The sequence below is a fragment of the Ranitomeya imitator genome, chromosome 4 (genome assembly GCF_032444005.1).
Source record: "Ranitomeya imitator isolate aRanImi1 chromosome 4, aRanImi1.pri, whole genome shotgun sequence".
NCBI classification, from domain to species: Eukaryota; Metazoa; Chordata; class Amphibia; order Anura; family Dendrobatidae; genus Ranitomeya; species Ranitomeya imitator.
This window is the reverse complement of record NC_091285.1, coordinates 438,875,780-438,898,944: the sequence shown is the minus strand read 5'-3', so window position 1 is coordinate 438,898,944 and position 23,165 is coordinate 438,875,780. Positions and strand designations below refer to the sequence as shown.

The 23,165-nt window shown below is 41.8% G+C and overlaps 1 protein-coding gene across 5 annotated transcripts in view; it reads right to left on the bottom strand.

The window, feature by feature from the left end:
* The window catches only part of NEO1 (neogenin 1), a 191,636-nt gene that overhangs the window by 16,731 nt on the left and 151,740 nt on the right, over nt 1-23,165 (bottom strand). For 2 of the 5 annotated variants that reach the window (XM_069765629.1, XM_069765632.1), the window contains exons 6-20: nt 18,574-18,728; nt 16,577-16,697; nt 15,276-15,432; nt 13,987-14,141; nt 13,719-13,867; nt 13,264-13,402; nt 13,117-13,166; nt 6,483-6,627; nt 6,303-6,413; nt 4,112-4,309; nt 3,162-3,257; nt 2,581-2,756; nt 2,331-2,469; nt 2,134-2,241; nt 1,827-2,021 (exon numbers count right to left, since the gene is read on the bottom strand). In XM_069765629.1, coding sequence (XP_069621730.1) covers nt 1,827-2,021; nt 2,134-2,241; nt 2,331-2,469; nt 2,581-2,756; nt 3,162-3,257; nt 4,112-4,309; nt 6,303-6,413; nt 6,483-6,627; nt 13,117-13,166; nt 13,264-13,402; nt 13,719-13,867; nt 13,987-14,141; nt 15,276-15,432; nt 16,577-16,697; nt 18,574-18,728 — 2,094 coding nt within the window. Of the gene's footprint in view, nt 1-439; nt 694-1,826; nt 2,022-2,133; nt 2,242-2,330; nt 2,470-2,580; nt 2,757-3,161; nt 3,258-4,111; nt 4,310-6,302; nt 6,414-6,482; nt 6,628-13,116; nt 13,167-13,263; nt 13,403-13,718; nt 13,868-13,986; nt 14,142-15,275; nt 15,493-16,576; nt 16,698-18,573; nt 18,729-23,165 lie in introns of those variants that run through there. The other 3 variants (XM_069765628.1, XM_069765631.1, XM_069765633.1) reach the window with 2 other exon arrangements.

Genomic DNA, 23,165 nt, shown 5'->3' with positions numbered 1-23,165 from the left:
CAGTATTCTAAGTGTGGTCGAACAAGGGCCAGCCCAATCTCCAGACCTGAACCCCCCATTGAAAACCTCTGGAATGTAATCAAGAGGATGATGGATAGTCACAAGCCATCAAACAAAGAAGAACTGCTAAATTTTTGCGCCAGAAGCCGTGTGAAAGACTGGTGGAAAGCATGCCAAGACGCATGAAAGCTGTGATTAAAAATTATTCCACAAAATATTGATTTCTGAACTCTTCCGGAGTTAAAACAATAGTATTGTTATTTCTAAATGATTAAGAACTTGTTTTCTTTGCATTGCATTATTTGAGGTCTGAAAGCACTGTTTGTTTATATTTTGACCATTTTTCTTTGTAAAAAAAAAAATACAAAATTTATTGCTTGGACATTCGGAGACACGTTGTCAGTAAAAAGAACAATTTACATTTTACTCAAAAATATACCTATAAAGAGAAAAATCAGAAACACTGAAAATTTTGCAGTGGTCTCTTAATTTTTGCCACAGCTGTACAAGTTTCACTTTTTGTATTGAAGAACTGAAATAAATTAACTTTTTGATGATATTCTAATTTTGTGAGAAGCACCTGTATGTTTCTAACGATGAAAACGCTACACAACAATTGCAGAAAGAGGTTCCACTTCTCATAACTTACTAACAACTTTTTACCTTGATTATTAGGCATGTAGGGTGTTGATTCTGCCATAGGAAGGCGTTAATAAAAACAAGCATAAACTGTCAGTAAAGGATTAAATGACATTTCAGAGTGCAAAGCATAACTAATCTGATAAGACAATGTCTAAAAATCTGATAATCTATACATGAAATGGAAATACATCACCAATAAAAAAAAAACTTTTACGATCAGGTTTTCATTTTTAACTTGTTAGTTTTGAATAAGTTATTTCAATTTTTTTTATGCATGAATAAGAAGACTGCCATCTTGCCTGTGCTGCTCATAGCATCAATTAGAAGTACCAGCTGCAGCAGCCGGGAAATGACCATTGAATGAAAAAAGCTCAGTGCATGCTGTGTGATCTGCGCGGGGCTCACTGCACGGAGCTCACTGCACGGGGCCCACTGCGCAGGAGGAGTGCTGTAACCACCACATATTGAGAATGGAGTGATCCACTGCTTTCTATATCTTGGCGATACCTTGCCTTCTAGTAGTGCACGTGATGAAGTCTACTGTTGTGAGCTCTACAGAACAGGAAGGATTAGCCTATAAGGCCTCATTTAGATTTCCGCTTTGCATGCACGTTTTTTTCAGGAATAGGACACGTACCCATTATAATCCCTGCTCATATTTACATGTTGGCATTTTTCATGGACTGTGTGCTATGCAAAAACCATGCAGACATGACAGTTTTTTCCTAGCAGAAGAATGGCTGAAAAATTCCTTTTTCCAATAATTTTTTATTGAAATTCTTATGTTATGGCTGAAAAATTCCAATACAAGACTATGGGTCCTTGAAAAACAAGTACAGCACGCAGATGGAGTCCGTTTGCCGTCAGTATTTAACATAGCAAAGGATAGGAAAAGACAATTTATCAATATGTGAAAAATGCTGATGACGCACTGACCTAACACGGATGACATAAAGTACCATTTTTTTCCCCACACTTAATACTGACATCTGAACAAGGCCTTATTAGGATAAGTAGTGAAAGTAACAATCCTTAATGTCTTTTTTTTTCTTTTTAGTATTTGTAAAAAGGATGATTTTTTACAGCTCTCACAAACATGGTTACATTCATTGGTTTATCAGGCCTTGCACATGTTCCCTGAACTCTTAACACACAGAATTAACCACAAGGCTGACACTCCTCACCTTTCGGAGTGCGAAACGCAACAGCCTCGGACATGGGGCCCATTCCTTTGGAGTTTCGAGCCTGGATCTTGAAGTAGTAAGGAGTGTCTAGTGTCAGCTCCTGTATTTGGTGCGTCAAACGGTTACCAACAACTGGTTCTATGACCCAATCATGAAGCACTGCTTGAACGTCTGTGCTATAATATATAATGTAACCTAGAGAGGGAAAGACATAACTTAGGCAGCGGAATGCATGCAATTACTTGGTAAAAGTTTAATAGATCTAGAAATTAAAAAAAAAAAAAGGGTTTTCTTCCTAATTATTCACCGGTAATCTTGCCGTTGGCTTCAGATGGAGGCTGCCAGTTGACAATTATGGTACGTGGTTTCCCTTCTTTGCTTACTACGGTCACATCCTTCGGAGGAGAGGACGGCACTGATAGGAAAAAAAGAAAAGGAAGACGAGGTTGATCTTGTGCTCTCGATTAGATACATTCCAAGGAAACCTGAGGATTGAGGACGTACTTGACTCAAAGGTAGTGCCATGAGCGGTCATGCTCCATGTACTAGACCGTCGACCTTTAGTGACCATAACTGAGAATTCGTACAATGTATTTGGTTTCAAGCCAGTGACCAGGTAAGAGAGGGTGGTGCTGTTGGCCATCTAAGAGGAGAAAGAAAACCGTTCAGATAAACCTTAAATTATAGGACTTGTTCAACCATCCAGCCAAAAAGTGATATCTGAAGAATTCAGAGTGCCCTCCTAGGTGCTCACCTTATACTTTGTATTAGCAGGAATATTCGTCTTCCACCTTGCTGTGTAGTATCTGGCATCTGTGATCTTTTGGTTCTTAGGTAGGGAGTTGTCGGCCCAGGTAAGACGCACTGCGTCACTGCTGAGGATAGCAGCTTGTACCCCCACAGGGGGCAACATAGGGGTAGGCTCTGGAACTGGGGTGTATGAGGCATGAACAACATAAACATCAACCTCAGAAGTGTCTAGGTCATAGAAATGTTGCAAAAACAAAGTTGGCGAACACAATATAACAAAGGTGAACAGAAAAAAATGGGAAAAAAAAGAGTGAAAAAGAAACAAACAGATGCAAACACAAAGAATTAAGAAAAAAACATCAATGGTAAAAAAGGTATAAACAAAGAATTAAATGAAATACAAATTAAAAGATATAGAAATACAGAGATGTAAAGGGAAGAAATACCAAAGCAAGAAAAGGGAAAGGAGAGAAAGAGAAGGTATTGTTAGTAAGAAATAAGCTCATTATTAACATCGGACAAAATAGCCACAGAGTCCACTCCGCAATATTACTCATAGTCCGCAATGTATAAAGTGGTGATTACCTGTGTGCTGGCGAGTGACGGCGCTCTCATATAAAGGGATACCTTCTCCCACATTGTTAAATGCTTTCAGGGAGATGACGTAATGTGAGCTTGGCTCTGCAAACAATAAGAGTATGTGAGTGTAGCGAAACACTGACCCAGTTCTAGTTTACAAAATCTCCAGAATCACATTTGTTAAGGTTCTAATACAACAACAAAACCGGCAGCACTCCAGAGGAAATAGCAAAAAAACCCGTGGTCTTTATTCAGCCATATGTGTGCCGTTTCGGCTCTTCAAACTGTGTGTTTTTCTTAAGCCACTAATTGTGGGTAGAGAAGAGAGAATGAGTTTACAGGACCCTGTTCCAGTGTGGACGTTGCTGGATGGGGGGCCCACTGAACCGCCCCCTGCTGGAATCCCCAAAGCCTTTCCTGATTTGTAGGCCCAGGCCAGTGACTATTGCTGCGGTGTGACGCCCCCATAGTGTCGCACCGTAATTAGATGTGCCAGGAACGCTGGTAGGTAGGAGGCAGTGCACATGACTCCGGTCAGACACTGGTAAGCACAGATTATATTTTTCAGACAATAGTGGAATATGTGATTTTGAGTTAAACAACATTCAGGTTACTATAAAAATGGCTCTAACAAAGCCATCACAATTTCAATAAAATAGAACAAACTTGGTGACAGACTGGACCTTGTCTTATTTCTAGCACACTACCTTTTACAACACAAAAACTATATCATTTTCCTGATGGAGTACAAGTGTGGGGCTTCATTTTGCATCACGGGTAATCATTCTGGATGGCAGACACTCATATGTCCACAGGAGGGCACTGTTGTCCACGTCATTTGGTGTTACATGACCATCTACAGATATACAGATATTCTGTATATTGTGACAGATGACAGATGAACAATTAACGCCAAATAAAAGCAACTGCCCAAATACAGGTAAAATAGCACTTACCCAAGTTTTCAATGGTGTAGTAGCGTTGCTTATGGTCAACACGAACCGTTTGGGCATGAGGGCTGCCAAGACCATAACCTATCGCATACCCTCGAACAACCACTTGGTGCTGATTTTCAGGGGGTGTCCAACTTACAACAATACTTGTCACCAACGGGCGCACATGGAGAGAGCTTGGCACATCTGGAACACGTGACTCTGTAATGCAGTTTACCAAGAAGTATTATTAGTAGAAACTGAAATATCAGGAATAACCACAAACTGTCTCACAAACAAGACCAAAGGCTTAAAGGGATCCTGCCATCAGAATCATGGTGCCCTTACTCTAAAACACTGCAGAGGTCCACAGTGTACGAACCTTGGAAAACAGGCCAGGGACTATGTCTTGGGTGACGAAGACGCAGAGGATGACCCCCAGCAGCTTCTCCCTTCCCCCATCTATTTGCCTCCCACGATTCTCCATACGCACAGATATACAGGGAGATCTGTCAATCCAAGGAACCAGGAAGGAGAAGCAGCCGGGGACTGGCCTTAGGGTACCTTCACACATAACGATATTGTTAACGATATCGTTGCTATTTGTGACGTAGCAACGATATCGTTAATGAAATCGCTATGTGTGACAGCGACCAACGATCAGGCCCCTGCTGGGAGATCGTTGGTCGCTGAATAAAGTCCAGAACTTTATTTCGTCGCTGGACTCCCTGGAGACATCGCTGGATCGGCGTGTGTGACACCGATCCAGCGATGTCTTCACTGGTAACCAGGGTAAACATCGGGTAACTAAGCGCAGGGCCGCGCTTAGTAACCCGATGTTTACCCTGGTTACCATGCTAAAAGTAAAAAAAAACAAACACTACATACTTACCTACCGCCGTCTGTCCTCCAGCGCTGTGCTCTGCACTCCTCCTGTACTGGCTGTGAGCCGGAAAGCAGAGCGGTGACGTCACCGCTCTGCTTTCCGGCTCACAGACAGTACAGGAGGAGAGCAGAGAAGCAGAGCACAGCGCTGGAGGACAGACAGCGGTAGGTAAGTATCTAGTGTTTGTTTTTTTTACTTTTAGCATGGTAACCAGGGTAAACATCGGGTTACTAAGCGCGGCCCTGCGCTTAGTTACCCGATGTTTACCCTGGTTACCGGCATCGTTGGCCGCTGGAGAGCTGTCTCTGTGACAGCTCTCCAGCGACCAAACAGCGACGCTGCAGCGATCCGAATCGTTGTCGGTATCGCTGCAGCGTCGCTTAATGTGAAGGGGCCTTTACAGTAATCAGGTGAGACACATAGCCCCCTCAGCATTTCAGAATAAAATACAGTGCCTTGCGAAAATATTCGGGCCCCCTGGAACTTTTCAACCTTTTCCCACATATCATGCTTAAAGTATAAAGATACCAAATGTACATTTTTGGTGACGAATCAACAACAAGTGGAACACAATTGTGAAGTTGTGAACGAAATTTATTGGTTTTTTTAAATTTTTGTGGAAATTCAAAAACTGTAAAGTGGGGCGGCAATATTATTCGGCCCCTTTACTTTCTGCTGCAGATCTGGACGTTCTCTGAATGCCGACCTCTGTATAACCGCACCCACACCATTGATTGGAAGCTTTCTGTGTGCACTGTGCATAGGCGGAAAGCTGCCAATCTGTGTCTGGGGTGGGGTAAAACAGAGCTCATTAATAAGAAGGAATAAATGGCAGCAGGTTCAGTAGTCCTCTAGTGATAAAATCAGTATTTTATCAACAGAAAATTATCAAAACTACAGAAAGCAGCCCAGTACGTGACATAGAAGGAATCAGGGTCTGTCACTAGATTATGCTGCTCTCAGATTATGTAGCAAAAACCTGGTGACAGATTCCCTTTAAGATTATTCTTCAAGATATCAGGAATAGAGTTTTAAATACAAAGTGACAAGACGTTTTGAAAAAAGGCACTAGTAAAGCAAAAAAAAGAAAAACTAAAAACAAACAAAAAAAGAACCTTGTTTGCAGAATAATTAGTCAACAAAAAGCTAGTGTATAGTTAGACAAATGCTTCTAATGTGGTGCCAAATTTTTCACCCATCATGTTATATCGAGCTGCTAGATGCTACCAATGCACTAACCATCTAATTGGGATCCCAAGAGATAATTGATCTTTCCAAATCTAATTCAAGAACAGAAAAAAAATGTTAAATAGATAATCAAGACCTTACCGTCAAGATCATTCTCAAATGTTTCTGCAGCTAGCCAATCAGTAGCTGGCCCACTCCCGTTTACAGTCATGGCCACTACCCGGAAGCTGTACTCAGTGTCACGATCGAGTCCTGGAGAGGATTGGGTCATTAGAAGTCAGAAATACAATACAAACCTCTCATAAATGTTGTGCCACTCACCATTGACAAGCTGTGACAGCTGACTGTCCACCAGGATCTCATTTGTATCAATCTTCCTTGCCGTCTTGCGGAAACGCAATTTATACCCAACAATTGGACCATTCTGGGTTCCTGCAGGAGGAGGTTGCCACTGCACGAAAATACTCTGTGGAGGTAAAGTAATACAAATCTAAAGTAAAATATCATGTATCGCATGTCTAACACAACTTCCATCAACAACGAACTAACTCAACAAGGCCTAGATTACATCTGAATGCTTAAACTGAAATTATAAGAATTCTCACGGCAGTGCGGGTAAAATAAGTGTTGAACACGTCATCAATTTCCTACGTAAATACATTTCTAAAGGTGCTATTGACATGAAATTCAAAGAAATCAAACCACAGATGCCCATAAATGAAAGGGTTATTCTCATCTCCAAGATCCTATCCCAATATGTGGTAGGTGTAATAATAGTCACAAATGCCTCCAATTAGAAATGTAGTATAGTTTTTTTATTCGCTATGTTGCTCTCCTCATGTGCAGGCATTGCAGGACCCTTGGTATCCATGGTTCCTACCACTAGCACTTTATCAGTGGACGTAACAATGGATACCCAAGGTACTGCAATGCCTGCACATGAGGAAAGAGACATAGCAAATAAAAAAAAAAAACTAAACTAGATTTCTAATTGGAGATATTTGCGAATATTATTACACCTACTACATATTGGGATAGGATCCTGGAGATGGGAATACCCCTTTAAAGTTATGTGTAATAATGAGAAATGACATAGGGAAAAAGTATTGAACATGCTTTCTGAAATTTAATTGAATACTTTCTATGAAAGCCTTTGTTGGTGATGACAGCTTCAAGACTGCTCCTGTATGGAGAAAGTAGTCCTATGCATTGCTCAGTTGTGATTTTGGACCATCCTACCACACAAACACTCTGCAAACCTTGAAGGTTTCATGGACCTTTAGTTCCTTCCATAAATGTTCTATTGGATTCAGGTCAGGTGATTGGCTGGGCCATTCTAGCAGTTTTATTGTCTTTCTCTGAAACCAGTTAAGAGTTTCCTTGGCTGTGTGTTTGGGATTATTGTCTTGCTGAAATGTCCACCATGGTTTCATAGTCATCATCCTGGTAGATGGCAGCAAATTTTTCTCAAGAATGTCTCGGTACATTTGTCCATTCAGCTTTCCTTCAAGCATATGAAGTTTTGCAGAACCGTATACTGAAAAACAGCCCCACACCATGATGCTCCCACCTCCAAACATCACTGTTGGTATGGTGTTTTTGGGGTGATATGCAGTGCCTTTTGGCCTCCAGACATGGTGTGTATTATGGCATCCAAAGAGCTCAATTTTGGTCTCATCTGACCAAACTATATTCTACCAATATTTTACAGGCTTGTCTAAATGCTGTTGAGCAAACTTTAAACGCACTTGCTTTTTGTTCAGCAATGGAGTATTCCGTGGTGAGGGAGTATACAGGCCGTAGAGTTTGAGTGCATGACTTGTTTTCTTTAAAACAATTGTACCTGCTAATTACAGATTTTTCTTAAACTCTCCATAGGAGGTCCTTTTCTCTTGGACAGCTCTTCTGATAATTATTTTCAAACTAGATTGTGGCCCGATTCTAACGCATCGGGTATTCTAGAATATGCATGTCCCCGTAATATATGGACAATGATGATTCCAGAATTCGCTGCAGACTGTGCCCGTCGCTGATTGGTTGAGGCAACCTTTATGACATCATCGTCGCCATGGCAACCATTATGACATCTACGTCGATACTGTGCCCGTCGCTGATTGGTCGAGGCGAATTTGCGGCAGACTGTGCCCGTCGCTGATTGGTCGAGGCAACCTTTATGACATCATCGTCGCCATGCTGTGCCCGTCGCTGATTGGTCGAGGCCTAGCGGCCTCGACCAATCAGAGACGCGGGATTTCCAGGACAGACAGACAGAAAAACCCTTAGACAATTATATATGTAGATCTTGCGGGGAGCACCTGCTCGTGGTCAGTTTATGGTGAAATTATATTATTTCCACTTTCAGATTATGGCCCAAACAGTGCTCACTGTAACCTTCAGTAATTTAGAAATTCTTCTGTAACCAATGACATCAGTATGTTTGGCAACAATAAAGTTGCAAATGTCTTGAGACAGCTCACTGTCTCACATGAGAGGTTTTTTGCGTGGCACCTTGGTAATGAGACACCTTTTTATAAGCCACAAGTAGAATCAGCTGATAATATTTTTCACTAAGTGGCAGGATTGCTTTCTAATTACTGATAGATGTCAGCTTTGGTCATGACTTTCCATGGTTATTGCATCTCTCTTTCTTCATGTGTTAGATACTTTTTCCCTGGGTCATTTCTCATTACTACACAACAATTTATGGATGTTTATCGTTTGATTTCTTTGCCTGTGTGGATCAGATGGGTTGCTACAGACATCTTGTGAGAATTTCATATCAATAGCACCTTTAGAAATGTATTTACTTAGAAAACTGGTGACATGTTCAATACTCTCTACACCAGATGTATATCCAAAGATTTAGTGAATAGAAGCAAGAAATCTCTTAGGCTGGTTTCACACTTGCGTTTTAAAAAAAAAAAACGCATGGTGAAAAAACGCATGTAAACGCGTGCAAACACTGCGTTTTTTTTGACGCATGCGTTTTTGCATGTGGTGAAAAAAACTGGCGTTTTGACGCGTTTATTCATGTGTTTGCGTTTTTTAAACGCATGCTGAGAAATGTGTGACAGCTGCCAATCATCAAAATAAAGTAAAAAACCCACTACAAACAGAAATAGTTCGGGTTAGGGGTAGGGATCATAACCCTAACCCTAAAGGGATCCTAACCCCAACCCTAAAGGGATCCTAACCCTAAAGGGATTAGGGTTAGGGATAGGATCCCTTTAGGGTTAGGGGTAGGGTTAGAGGTTGGGTTAGGGATAGGGTTAGGATCCCTTTAGGGTTAGGGTTAGGATCCCTTTATCACCTTTATGGTGGGGGGTGGCATATCAGTGTGTTTTCTGTTTTTTTTTTTTAAATAAAAACGCATGCGTTTTTAACGCAAACAAACGCATGTGCTTAAAAATGCATGCGTTTACATAGACATCAATAGGTTTTTTTGCCGCGAAAAAACGCATGCGTTTTTTTGCTGCAAAAAAAACGCCGCAAAAATTACTACATGTTGCATTTCTGCAACACAACGCATGCAGATAAAAAACGCATGCGTTGCAAAAACGCGTCAAAACGCATGCAAAAAACGCATGCATTTTTAATGTTAAACATAGGAAAAAAAACACACACACAAAAAAAGGGGAAACCAGCCTTACTTATCCAAAAATAATTATTTAGAAATTGTAAGCAGTTAATAATCAGTTTCAAAAAGCAGCCATGTAGAGATTAGTACTATCAAACAAATTTTACTGGTAAACCCAGTGTGAACTTAAAAAAGTATGCAAGCTGTCATAAAGCAAGAATAATGAATGAATAATCAATGCAAAAGACCAAAAGCAATTACCAGCTAATGGCAACTTTGTATGAAGAAAACTTCATAATGGAGTCAAAACAACAGATTTATTGTTTATACCAATCTTCTAAGAGTACACTTACTAACAAATTGGCACTTATAGGAGTGGATATTAATTGTTGGCACTTTTCTGTTAAAAAAAACCCACAACAATCTCTAAAACAACTTGAAACTGACAAAAGTATTTTTCAATCCAAATGTATTAAATATCAAAGGATGAAAATGACACATTGCTTTTCAAGATTGGTTCAATTGAAAAATTTGGACTAAAATGATGGAGCCCTTAACGTTATTATTCTGCACACGCTTTTATGGTAATCAGTGCAAACGATTTCTGTACCTCTCAATCAGACTTCTGCACCTGTCCACAGATATTTTGGCCCACTCTTTGGGAGGAACCTGCTCCAGCTGTCTCAGGTGTGAAGGGAGCCTTCTCCAGACTGCAGGTTTTAGCTCCTTCCGCAGAGTTTATTAGGACTTAGATCAGGCCATTTAGAATAGTCCAATGCTTTGCTCTTTGCCACTCTTGGATATTTTTAGCTTGGGTGTATTGGGTTATTAACCTGTTGGAGAACCCACGACCTGCGACTCAGACCAAGCTTGCGGATACTGGGCAGCACATTTCGCTCCAACATGTTGTGGTAGTCTTGAGATTTCATCATATTCTGCACAGAATCAAGACATCCCATGCCAGATGCAGCAAAGCAGCCCACAAAACTAACCATACCGCCTCCATGTTTCACAAAGGTACAATGTTCTTTTCTTTTCATGCTTTATTTTTGCGCCTGTGAACATAGAGCTGTTGTGACTTGCCAAAGCTCCAGTTTTGTTTCATCCGCATCTGTTCAAAGGACATTCTTCCAATAGCTTTGAGGCTTGTCAATTTGGAATTTGGCAAATTTTAGTCTCACTTTTTTAATAATTCGCTTTCAACAATTGTTTTCTCCTCAGCTATCTTCCATGAAAAACACTTTGGCCAAGACCGTGAGGGATGGTGGAATCGGACAATGAACTTGGGGTTCACTGTAAACCTCTTTGGAAGTTATTCTTGGCTCTTTGGTAATCATTCATATGATCACCCTCTTCAATTTGTCATCAATTTTCCACTTGCAGACAAGTCCATGGAGGTTGGCTACAGTCCCATAGACCTTTAGCTTTTTAATAATGTGTGCAATTGTAGTACCAGGAACATCAAGCTCTTTGGAGATGGTCCATTAGCTTTTACCTTAAACATGTTTGTCTATAATTTTCTTTCTAATCTCCTGAGACACCACACTCCTTTGCTTTGTTTGGTCCATATTCAGTGTCGTACACACCATGATAACAAACAGCACACTACCTACTTTTCAACCTCTAAAGGTCACACCATAGTTTAACATGCTGCTATGGTCAAATTATTTCCAATCTTTTCTAGGTGTACCATCATTTTTGTCCAAGCCATTTTTTTCAATTTAGTTTTTGTTTTTTTTTCTGTTGAACCACAATTCAAAAGCAACGTCAGCTTTTCATTGACAATCGGCTAATTTAGATTGAAAATTACTTTTGTTAGTTTCAAAATATTTCAGTGACCATTGTGGGGTTTTCTTAGTGTTTAACAAAATGGTACTAGCAATTTTGTCCACATCTGTATATGCAAGTACGTTATTTTTTTTTTTTTACTAATTATAGTGGTGCTTGAAAGTTTATGAACTCTTCGGAATTTTCCATATATCTGCATAAATTTGACCTAAAACTACATCTGATGTTCACCCAAGTCTTAAAAATAGATAGAGAACCAAATAAAAATGAGTAAAAAATTAAACTGCCATTATTTTATTGAGAACAATTATCCAAAATCACATATATGTGTGGAAAAGTATGTGAACCTTTAGGAATATAAAATAATTTGAAGATGAGATTTCAGTCTGGTGTTTTCAAACAATGCGAAGTCAAACATTTGTGAGTTGAAGACCTGTTTTATTTAAAAGAAAAAGTATGCATCAAAGTCCGATCTAATCGTCTCCGACGTCAAAAAGGCACCCAAGGCACCCTGCATTACATCACAACAACCACATACCATCTGTGAAATGTAGGTAGTATCGCGGTTTGAATCTGTTTTGCATCTAGGCCAGGCAGGTGAGCTGACTCTTAAGAAAACATAGGTCATGCAGCAAAACAAGGTTAGACCAGATCAGAGCTCTAGTGGAGGCATATTTTATTCTGCTTCGTTGCTGACTGCTTGTGATTGGTCGTTGTCATAGAGGGGAAGAAGGACACAACCCCAGAGAAAACTGTCTGATAATTCCAACTTGAACTTTTAAACGTAAACTCATTAAGTGCCAAATACTTTGATCGCCAATATCTCCACAACCGAGAGGTGAAATTTAAAAAAATATATATATCTGTGTGTTTATTTTATTCCACTCTGCAGCCACTATTACAAACTGTCTTCAGTTCTACATGAAAAAGTTGGTGATGCATTTACAGCAGAACAAGGTTAAAAGGTACGGAACGGAAATCTTGACCTTAATGTGATAGAAATGTTGTGGAAGGACATGAAGTTCATGGGAGAAAACCCACCAACATCACAGAATTGAAGCAATTTTGTAAGGAGGAATGGTGTAAATCACCTACAAGCCAAAGAGCAGGACTATCAGTTACTGGAATCATTTAGAGGCATTTATTGCGTCACAATGGAGGGGGGGTCGTTTAATATTAGATAATTTTTAAACAAAATGATAAAATCTAATATTACTCATTAGTTTGATTTATTTTTATCTACTGTATATTTAGGACCAGTGTAAAAAAATGATGGTAGTTTTAGGACATGTGTATGCAAAAACTTGTCTTAAAAAAAAATAATTAAGTCTTTACCACGAAGGGGCATTATGAAAAAAATTTGTAATGGTGTAATTAAACAGATTGTCTAAACCACACATTAAGAGTGGGGAAGGGTGCATTGGACTAGTTCACTCAAGGGCTAAACTCTGGGCAGGGCTTTAAGCGTAGAAAAAGAGACAAAGTGTATTTGTAAAAGCCAGGACTCTTCAGGCAGAAAGAACAAGTAATCTAGATACGGTGTAGCATTCAGAAATCGGTGACCTTAAAAGCCTACAATATAAACCATACCTGAGAGCTGCGCACCTCCAGGGTAAGGTTCTGAGGAGCGGCGCTGGGCACTGAAATGGAAACAGAAAAAAAGATTGCCAATAAGGGACTGAAAAGCCACTGGTACAGAATATTTGTAATACATATCACAGGAAGCTAGATACAAACCATCAGATAGCGTCCTGGCTATAACATCGTGCGTTGACACTCCAGGTCCATGCTTATTAATTGCTACTACCCGAAATGTATACTCTGTGTATTTCTTCAGATTATTTACAGTATATGAAAGCCCCGATATATCAAAATCCTGCAGACAATACAGAATAACATCAGAAAAACATTTAAAAACACATATACATGAGATGACAAGCAGCTAATACTTTTCAGGGAGATTTGAACATTGTGCTCAAGTCTTTGAACTTGACATTTAATTGGTCTACGAAGCTCTGTGGATAAGATTCTATAAAATTAAATGGTGCTATAGTGTGCAAGTGCATTATAGTCACATAGCAGCATACTGCGATAATCTTGTAATCAAGAGTTAAAGTGTCTCTTTGAGATTATGTCAATTTTTTAAAAAACGGACCTGACCCTAAAGTACAGCGGAGATCAGATGGGTTTACCTGCTCGTTTCCGCCTCCTTTCTCCATATAGTAAAGCTTGTAGTTCTGAATTTCCCCATTTCCAGAAAGCGGCAATTCCCAGCTTACACTAACAGATGTAGCGGAAATGGCTGTAGCTCGGAGATTTGGGGCTGGACCAGGAACTTGAACTGAAAGGCGACAAATCAATGGACTCAATATATGCTATCACAAGACATGCTGCATTCTGAAGACATGGCTATGATGGATTGAAAACTTTTTGCTTTACAAACCCTACAAAATTTCTTACCCTCAGGTTGTGTCTCCACCTTGAGAGGAGGTGAACTTTCACCAGCACCATAACTATTATGAGCCACCACACGGAAATAATAGACAGTTCCTGGTAACAGGTTCTGGATGGTGACCTGCAATTCTCCTGGACGGCTGGTGTTCTCCACACGCTCCCTTTATTTAGTACAAAAAATATATATCAAGTGCAAAGATCAGGACTACATGTTCACATCAATAAACCGCTTTAAGTATGGTAATTAAAATTAGGCAAAAAAAAAAATGTTTGCGAGTAACTGCTCTAATATTACATTTAGAAGACGTTTTCCACTGCAACCTTCCCTAAACATGCCACAATAATTGTGTAAACCACTAACAGGGAAAAAGGTTTTAGAATATTTACTTGTGTTACATTATACTACATTACGTGAAAATACACTTATATAAATTAAAGGGTTGGCCCTGCTTTGCTCACTTTGCATTGTGCAAGCCCAGTCCTTTAACATTTTGCTTAAAGGGAACCTGTCACCAGGTTTGGCTGATACGCGTTACCGCCACTGCCTTTCAGGGCTTATCTACAGCGTTCTATAATGCAGTATATAAGCCACCGATCCGACCTGTAAGAGAGGAAAAATACGTTTTATTATACTCACCTTCAGTGTGGTCCGATCTGATGAGTGTCGCTGGTCTTGGTCCGGCAACGCTCATCTTCTTACGATCGCCGTCCTCCTGCTTGCTTCATGTGGATGACACGTCCCTGCGTCATTCACACAGGCTCCCCGGAGTCGCGCTCCTGGCAGGTGTACTTATCTGCCCTGCTGAGGGCAGAGTATAGTACTGCAGTGCGCAGGCGCCGGGCCTCTCTGACCTTTTCCGGCGCCTGGGCACTGCAGTACTTTGCTCTGCCCTCAACAGGTCCGATAAGGACACCTGCCAGGAGCGCGACTCCGGGGAGCCTGTGTGGATGATGGAGCGACGCGTCATCCACATGAAGCAAGCAGAAGGACTGCGATAGTAAGAAGATGGGAGGCGCCGGACCAAGACCAGAGACACCCATCAGGCCGGACCGCCCAGGTCTTTCTTCTCTTACGGGTCGAATCGGGGGCTTATATACAGCATTCTAGAATGATGTATATCAGCCCTGAAAGGCGGTGGCCTTAGCTCGTATTGGCCTAACCTGGCGACAGGTTCCCACTTTTACTGATAACATGAATTATGCTTTCCCGATACAACATATGTCAAGCTGGGTCTATACTACATGTTCTGTTGGAAAACCTCAAATCAATAGATGATCCAAATTGTAAGAATTACCTGTTCATTCCCTCCTTGCTGTAATATACTTGGTAGGTAAGATTGTCTCCATGGGCGTCAGCAGGCACACGCCACGTCAGCTTGATGAAGCGCGTTGACACCAAAGAGGCCACAACATCCCGCGGGGATGAAGGAAGGGGACCTCCCGGTGTGGCAGCTACATGGTGAGCAGTGGCACGGGTCAGTGAGGGGACAGGAGAGGTTGGGACGGTAACACCTTGACATGGTTGAGTTGGGAAAGGAGGGGGAGGACAAGCACAGGCACACAGACACAGAGCGAAAAACAAGAACAGAAAATAAACAAAACAAACCAAGCACGGCCTCCATGCAGACATGGGCCACCTGTCACCCAGAAGGACACCACTAAGATAAGGAGTCAAACAGCACTTCATTGAGACTGTGATGAAATCTGAACCTGGACCCTTTGAGCATCCGATGGAGTCACCTCTGGCTGGCAATGTAGCTCACACACATGCAAAACAGAAAATGTATCCCACTACATAACCAAGAGACCAGCAGAGCACAGCCACAATGCAGGTCCCCGGCAGTAAACGGGTTCACTTGCTTAGTACTACATCCTGAAATGATACAGCCCTTCAAATTCCAATATATAGAATTATTTTAAGGTGTCAGAAGAAAATCTTTTAATGCGTCTGAATATTTTAAACTTTTTTTTCCCTGTATTTGAATGAATGTGCAAAACCTACACAGTGTGAGAGCTGGAAGGACTGTATCATTGGCAGTCACATAACATTGCATGCAAAACCTGAAAATGTAGAACAAAAGTCAAAACGCATATGGATGGGCAGAGCTGCAAGGCACACTTTGGGTAGAAGGAAATGCACAAGATCTCTATGTTTTCACTGGTTTGATAAAACGATCTATTCAGGAGACCTGCTGCGACATAAGATCATAACCTCAATGTCAGGAGGCCATGGGGCTCTTTCCATGACACAGAAAGCAGCAGGCTACATGACGCATGAAGAGAAGGATGCTATGCGGGGGGCAATGGAAAGGTGAATCAGGAAGAGACTAGGTGGAGGACACCACAAAAATAAGGGCCACTGGAACAATACCCTGCAGGAGGGACTACAAGGGAAAGTCCGTTCTCAGATTAATTACAGAACAAAAGGTCAATGCTTTTAATGGACAAATTGTCCACTAGGTCTATAAAGTTTGCCAACAGCATACCCTCAGATATTAAACTATGGAAATATTGTGATATGATAACTATTGAAAATCTGATGCAGGACACTGGGAGGGGACAGGGAGAGTAAAAAAGGGTTTTTTATGCATCTTACCAGGATCCACGATAATGAGCTGAGCTGCCGCCTGCACATTTCCCACCTCATTCTCAGCCATACACTGATAAAATCCTTCATCTGAGCGCACAAGACCAAGAACCTGAAGATTATGATCGTCCTGGACAAGAGAAAACCGTGGTGAACTTTTACCCGAAGCAGTGTGGCTTGCACGCCATTTCTATGCCATCTAGTGAATGACTCCACTTAAAGGGAATCTGTGTGCAGTTCTTTTTACACTCCAAACTAATGTCATCTATGTAAAGTTGCTTTAAAGTTCACTAAATCCATAGTGCTGTTCTAGAAAACCTTGTTTCCATCTTTGAGGAATCCATCAGCAAATTTTTATGCAAATGTGCCACAAGCGCAGTGTGTTTGGCACTGCACTTAAGGTACCTTCACACTAAACGACGCTGCAGCGATACCGACAACGATCTGGATCGCTGCAGCGTCGCTGTTTGGTCGCTGGAGAGCTGTCACACAGACCGCTCTCCAGCGACCAACGATGCCGGTAAACAGGGTAAACATCGGGTTACTAAGCGCAGGGCCGCGCTTAGTAACCCGATGTTTACCCTGGATACCATCCTAAAAGTAAAAAAAACAAACGCTTCATACTTACCTACCGCTGTCTGTCCCCGGCGCTCTGCTTCTCTGCTCTGGCTGTGAGCACAGCGGCCGGAAAGCAGAGCGGTGACGTCACCGCTCTGCTTTCCGGACGCTGTGCTCACAGTGAGTGCAGGAAAGCACAGCGCCGAGGGACAGACAGCGGAAGGTAAGTATGAAGTGTTTGTTTTTTTTTTACTTTTAGGATGGTATCCAGGGTAAACATCGGGTTACTAAGAGCGGCCCTGCGCTTAGTAACCCGATGTTTACCCTGGTTACCAGCGAAGACATCGCTGAATCGGTGTCACACACGCCGATTCAGCGATGTCAGCGGGAGATCCAGCGACCAAAGAAAGGTCTGGCCCTCTAGCCCCGACCAACGACATCACAGCAGGATTCTGATCGCTGCTGCGTGTCAAACTGGATGATATCGCTAGCGAGGACGCTGCACCGTCACGGATCGCTAGCGATATCATTTAGTGCGAAGGTACCTTTACAGTTCTCCAGCGCCTCTCCCTATTTCTCATCCGTCCCCTGTCAGTGACCAACAGGAAACTCTTGTACCCATTAAACACAGCAGTCTCCAAGAAGTTTACAAAGCTTAAATGGCTATTTATGTACCCATTAGTGATGAGTGAACATGATCAGATAAGGTGTTATCAGAGGATGCTCGGGAGCTAACCGAGTGTCTAAAAATATGTTCTAGTCCCCGCGCCTGCAGGTCTCGCAGATGGTCGACAGTCGCAACACATGCAGGGATTGCCTGTTTGTTTTGCAATCCCTACTCAAAAATCAATTTACAACAATATATATATGCAGTCATTCCTTGGGGCAGCGCATCCTCAGTAAGGTTCTGTGAGAGCCGAACTATCGATCTGCGCATGTGCTGTCCCCGGGGATGATAGCACTTGTGCAAAAGCACGGAAAAGGGGGGACAAGAGTACACTGTCAGACAATGACAGGAGGCAAATGGGAAATAGGGAGAGGCCTGGAAAGCTATAAGCAAAAGGCACTTGCGGCTCATTTGCATAAAAATTACACTGTAAATGTATAAAAAACAGAAGGATTTCTAAAATAACGTTATGGATTTAATCAACATTACAGCGACTTTACATAGCCCACATTAGCCTGGGGTTTGTAGCCCTGCTGAGAGGCTCCCTTTAAAGATGATGTGTGGTCTGGAACATCTTTCAATCTGACTCAATAGTGTACAATTTTATAAGGAGGGGGTCCTCGGTTCTAGGCGTCAGAGGTATTAAAGGAGATTCTGCTCTAAGTAGATTCGATGTAAGGAACAGAAATACCTACAATAGTACATTGAACATCCAGCTGACCATGAAATCCTCACTGAACCTTCAGACCACGACTGCACATCAGGCCACATGTTCACTTACCACTATTTTGAAGTAGTCACTTGGGATGACCACATCGCCATTCTTCACCCATTTGACAGTAGGGGCAGGTCTTCCTCTAACTTCACACTCAAACACAATATCCATAGATTCATGAGCATGTGTGTTCGATGGCTTAACATAAAATACAGGAGGCACTGCAAGAGGAATGTGTTACATGTCTTACATCGGTGCATACAGATGTGCCAATGTGGAGAAGCAAATACATTGCTAAAGAGATACCTGAAACTGGATTATTAAACCTACATATGTACGGCAAGCACGGGGTAATAAGCCAAGGTGCACATACAGATAGAGAGAAAGACTATAAAGAATAAGAGCAAGCCACAATAAGAGGAAAATAAAACGGTTTATTAACCCCTTCATGACCCAGCCTATTTTGACCTTAAAGACCTTGCCGTTTTTTTGCAATTCTGACCAGTGTCCCTTTATGAGGTAATAACTCAGGAACGCTTCAGCGGATCCTAGCGGTTCTGAGATTGTTTTTTCGTGACATATTGGGCTTCATGTTAGTGGTAAATTTAGGTCAATAAATTCGGCGTTTATTTGTGATAAAAACGGAAATTTGGCTAAAATTTTGAAAATTTCGCAATTTTCACATTTTGAATATTTATTCTGTTAAACCAGAGAGATATGTGACACAAAATAGTTAATAAATAACATTTCCCACATGTTTACTTTACATCAGCACAATTTTGGAAACAAAATTTTTTTTTGTTAGGAAGTTATAAGGGTTAAAATTTGACCAGCGATTTGTCATTTTTACAACGAAATTTACAAAACCATTTTTCTTAGGGACCACCTCACATTTGAAGTCAGTTTGAGGGGTCTATATGGCTGAAAATACCCAAAAGTGACACCATTCTAAAAACTGCACCCCTCAAGGTACTCAAAACCACATTCAAGAAGTTTATTAACCCTTCAGGTGCTTCACAGCAGCAGAAGCAACATGGAAGGAAAAAATGAACATTTAACTTTTTAGTCACAAAAATTATCTTTTAGCAACAATTTTTTTATTTTCCCAATGGTAAAAGGAGAAACTGAACCACGAAAGTTGTTGTCCAATTTGTCCTGAGTACGCTGATACCTCATATGTGGGGGTAAACCACTGTTTGGGCGCACGGCAGGGCTTGGAAGGGAAGGAGCGCCATTTGACTTTTTGAATCAAAAATTGGCTCCACTCTTTAGCGGACACCATGTCACGTTTGGAGAGCCCCCGTGTGCCTAAAAATTGGAGCTCCCCCACAAGTGACCCCATTTTGGAAACAAGACGCCCCAAGGAACTTATCTAGATGCATAGTGAGCACTTTGAACCCCCAGGTGCTTCACAAATTGATCCGTAAAAATGAAAAAGTACTTTTTTTTCACAAAAAAATTCTTTTAGCCTCAATTTTTTCATTTTCACATGGGCAACAGGATAAAATGGATCCTAAAATGTGTTGGGCAATTTCTCCTGAGTACACCAATACCTCACATGTGGGGGTAAACCACTGTTTGGGCACATGGTAAGGCTCGGAAGGGAAGGAGCGCCATTTGACTTTTTGAATGAAAAATTATTTCCATCGTTAGCGGACACCATGTCGCGTTTGGATAGCTCCTGTGTGCCTAAACATTTGCGCTCCCCCACAAGTGACCCCATTTTGGAAACTAGACCCCCCCAAGGAACTTATTTAGATGCCTAGTGAGCACTTTAAACCCTCAGGTGCTTCACAAATTGATCTGTAAAAATGAAAAAGTACTTTTTTTTTTTCACAAAAAAATTCTTTTCGCCTCAATTTTTTCATTTTCACATGGGCAGTAGGATAAAATGGATCATAAAATTTGTTGAGCAATTTCTCCCGAGTACGCCAATACCTCATATGTGGGGGTAAACCACTGTTTGGGCACTCGGCAGGGCTCGGAAGGGAAGGCGCGCCATTTGACTTTTTGAATGGAAAATTTGCTCCAATTGTTAGCGGACACCATGTCGCGTTTGGAGAGCCCCTGTGTGCCTAAACATTGGAGCTACCCCACAAGTGACCCCATTTTGGAAACTAGACCCCCCAAGGAACTTATCTAGATGCATATTGAGCACTTTAAACCCCCAGGTGCTTCACAGAAGTTTATAACGCAGAGCCATGAAAATAAAAAAAAAAAAAATTATTTTCTCAAAAATGATCTTTTAGCCTGCAATTTTTTATTTTCCCAAGGGTAACAGGAGAAATTTGACCCCAAAAGTTGTTGTCCAGTTTCTCCTGAGTACGCTGATACCCCATATGTGGGGGTAAATCACTGTTTGGGCACATGCAGGGGCTCGGAAGTGAAGTAGTGACGTTTTGAAATGCAGACTTTGATGGAATGCTCTGTGGGCGTCACGTTGCGTTTGCAGAGCCCCTGATGTGGCTTAACAGTAGAAACCCCCCACAAGTGACCCCATTTTGGAAACTAGACCCCCAAAGGAACTTATCTAGATGTGTGGTGAGCACTTTGAACCCCCAAGTGCTTCATAGAAGTTTATAATGCAGAGCCGTGAAAATAATAAATACGTTTTCTTTCCTCAAAAATAATTATTTAGCCCAGAATTTTTTAATTTTCCCAAGGGTAACAGGAGAAATTTGACCCCAATATTTGTTGTCCAGTTTCTCCTGAGTACGGTGATACCCCATATGTGGGGGTAAACTACTGTTTGGGCACATGCCGGGGCTCGGAATTGAAGTAGTGACGTTTTGAAATGCAGACTTTGATGGAATGCTCTGCGGGCATCACGTTGCGTTTGCAGAGCCCCTGATGTGCCTAAACAGTAGAAACCCCCCACAAGTGACCCCATTTTGGAAACTAGACCCCGAAAGGAACTTATCTAGATGTGTGGTGAGCACTTTGAACCCCCAAGTGCTTCATAGAAGTTTATAATGCAGAGCCGTGAAAATAATAAATACGTTTTCTTTCCTCAAAAATAATTATTTAGCCCAGAATTTTTTATTTTCCCAAGGGTTACAGGAGAAACTGGACCCCAAAAGTTGTTGTCCAGTTTCTCCTGAGTACGCTGATACCCCATGTGTGGGGGTAAACCACTGTTTGGGCACACGTCAGGGCTCAGAAGGGAAGTAGTGACTTTTGAAATGCAGACTTTGATGGAATGGTCTACGGGCGTCACATTGCGTTTGCAGAGCCCCTGGTGTGCCTAAACAGTAGAAACCCCCCACAAGTGACCCCATTTTAGAAACTAGACCCCCCAAGGAACTTATCTAGATATGTGGTGAGCACTTTGAACCCCCAAGTGCTTCACAGATGTTTACAACGCAGAGCCGTGAAAATAAAAAATCATTTTTCTTTTCTCAAAAATTATGTTTTAGCAAGCATTTTTTTAGATTCACAAGGGTAACAGGAGAAATTGGACCCCAGTAATTGTTGCGCAGTTTATCCTGAGTATGCTGGTACCCCATATGTGGGGGTAAACCACTGTTTGGGCACACGTCAGGGCTCGGAAGTGAGGGAGCACCATTTGACTTTTTGAATACGAGATTGGCTGGAATCAATGGTGGTGCCATGTTGCGTTTGGAGACCCCAGATGTGCCTAAACAGTGGTAACCCCTCAATTCTACCTCCAACACTAACCCCAACACACCCCTAACCCTAATCCCAACTGTAGCCATAACCCTAATCACAACCCTAACCACAATCCTAATTCCAACCCTAACCCTAAGGCTATGTGCCCACGTTGCGGATTCGTGTGAGATTTTTCAGCACGATTTTTGAAAAATACGCGGGTAAAAGGCACTGCGTTTTACCTGCGGATTTTCCGCGGATTTCCAGTGTTTTTTGTGCGGATTTCACCTGCGGATTCCTATTGAGGAACAGGTGTAAAACACTGTGGAATCCGCACAAAGAATTGACATGCTGCGGAAAATACAACGCAGCATTTCCGCGCGGTATTTTCCGCACCATGGGCACAGCGGATTTGGTTTTTCATATGTTTACATGGTACTGTAAACCTGATGGAACACTGCTGCGAATCCGCAGCGGCCAATCCGCAGCCAAATCCGCACCGTGTGCACATAGCCTAATTCTAAAGGTATGTGCACATGCTGCGGAAAACGCTGCGGATCCGCAGCAGTTTCCCATGAGCTTACAGTTCAATGTAAACCTACGGGAAACAAAAAATCGCTGTACACATGCTGCGGAAAAACTGCACGGAAACGCAGCGGTTTACATTCCGCAGCATGTCACTTCTTTGTGCGGATTCCGCAGCGGTTTTACAACTGCTCCAATAGAAAATCGCAATTGTAAAACCGCAGTGAAATGCGCAGAAAAAAACGCGGTAAATCCGCCATAAATCCGCAGCGGTTTAGCACTGCGGATTTATCAAATCCGCAGCGGAAAAATCCGCAGAGGACCAGAATACGTGTGCACATACCGAAACCCTAACCCTAGCCCTAACCCTACCCCTACCCCTACCCCTAACCCTATTCTAACATTAGTGGGAAAAAAAAATTTCTTTATTTTTTTATTGTCCCTACCTATGGGGGTGACGAAGGGGGGGGGGGGGGGGTCATTTATTATTTTTTTTATTTTGATCACTGAGATATAATCTATCT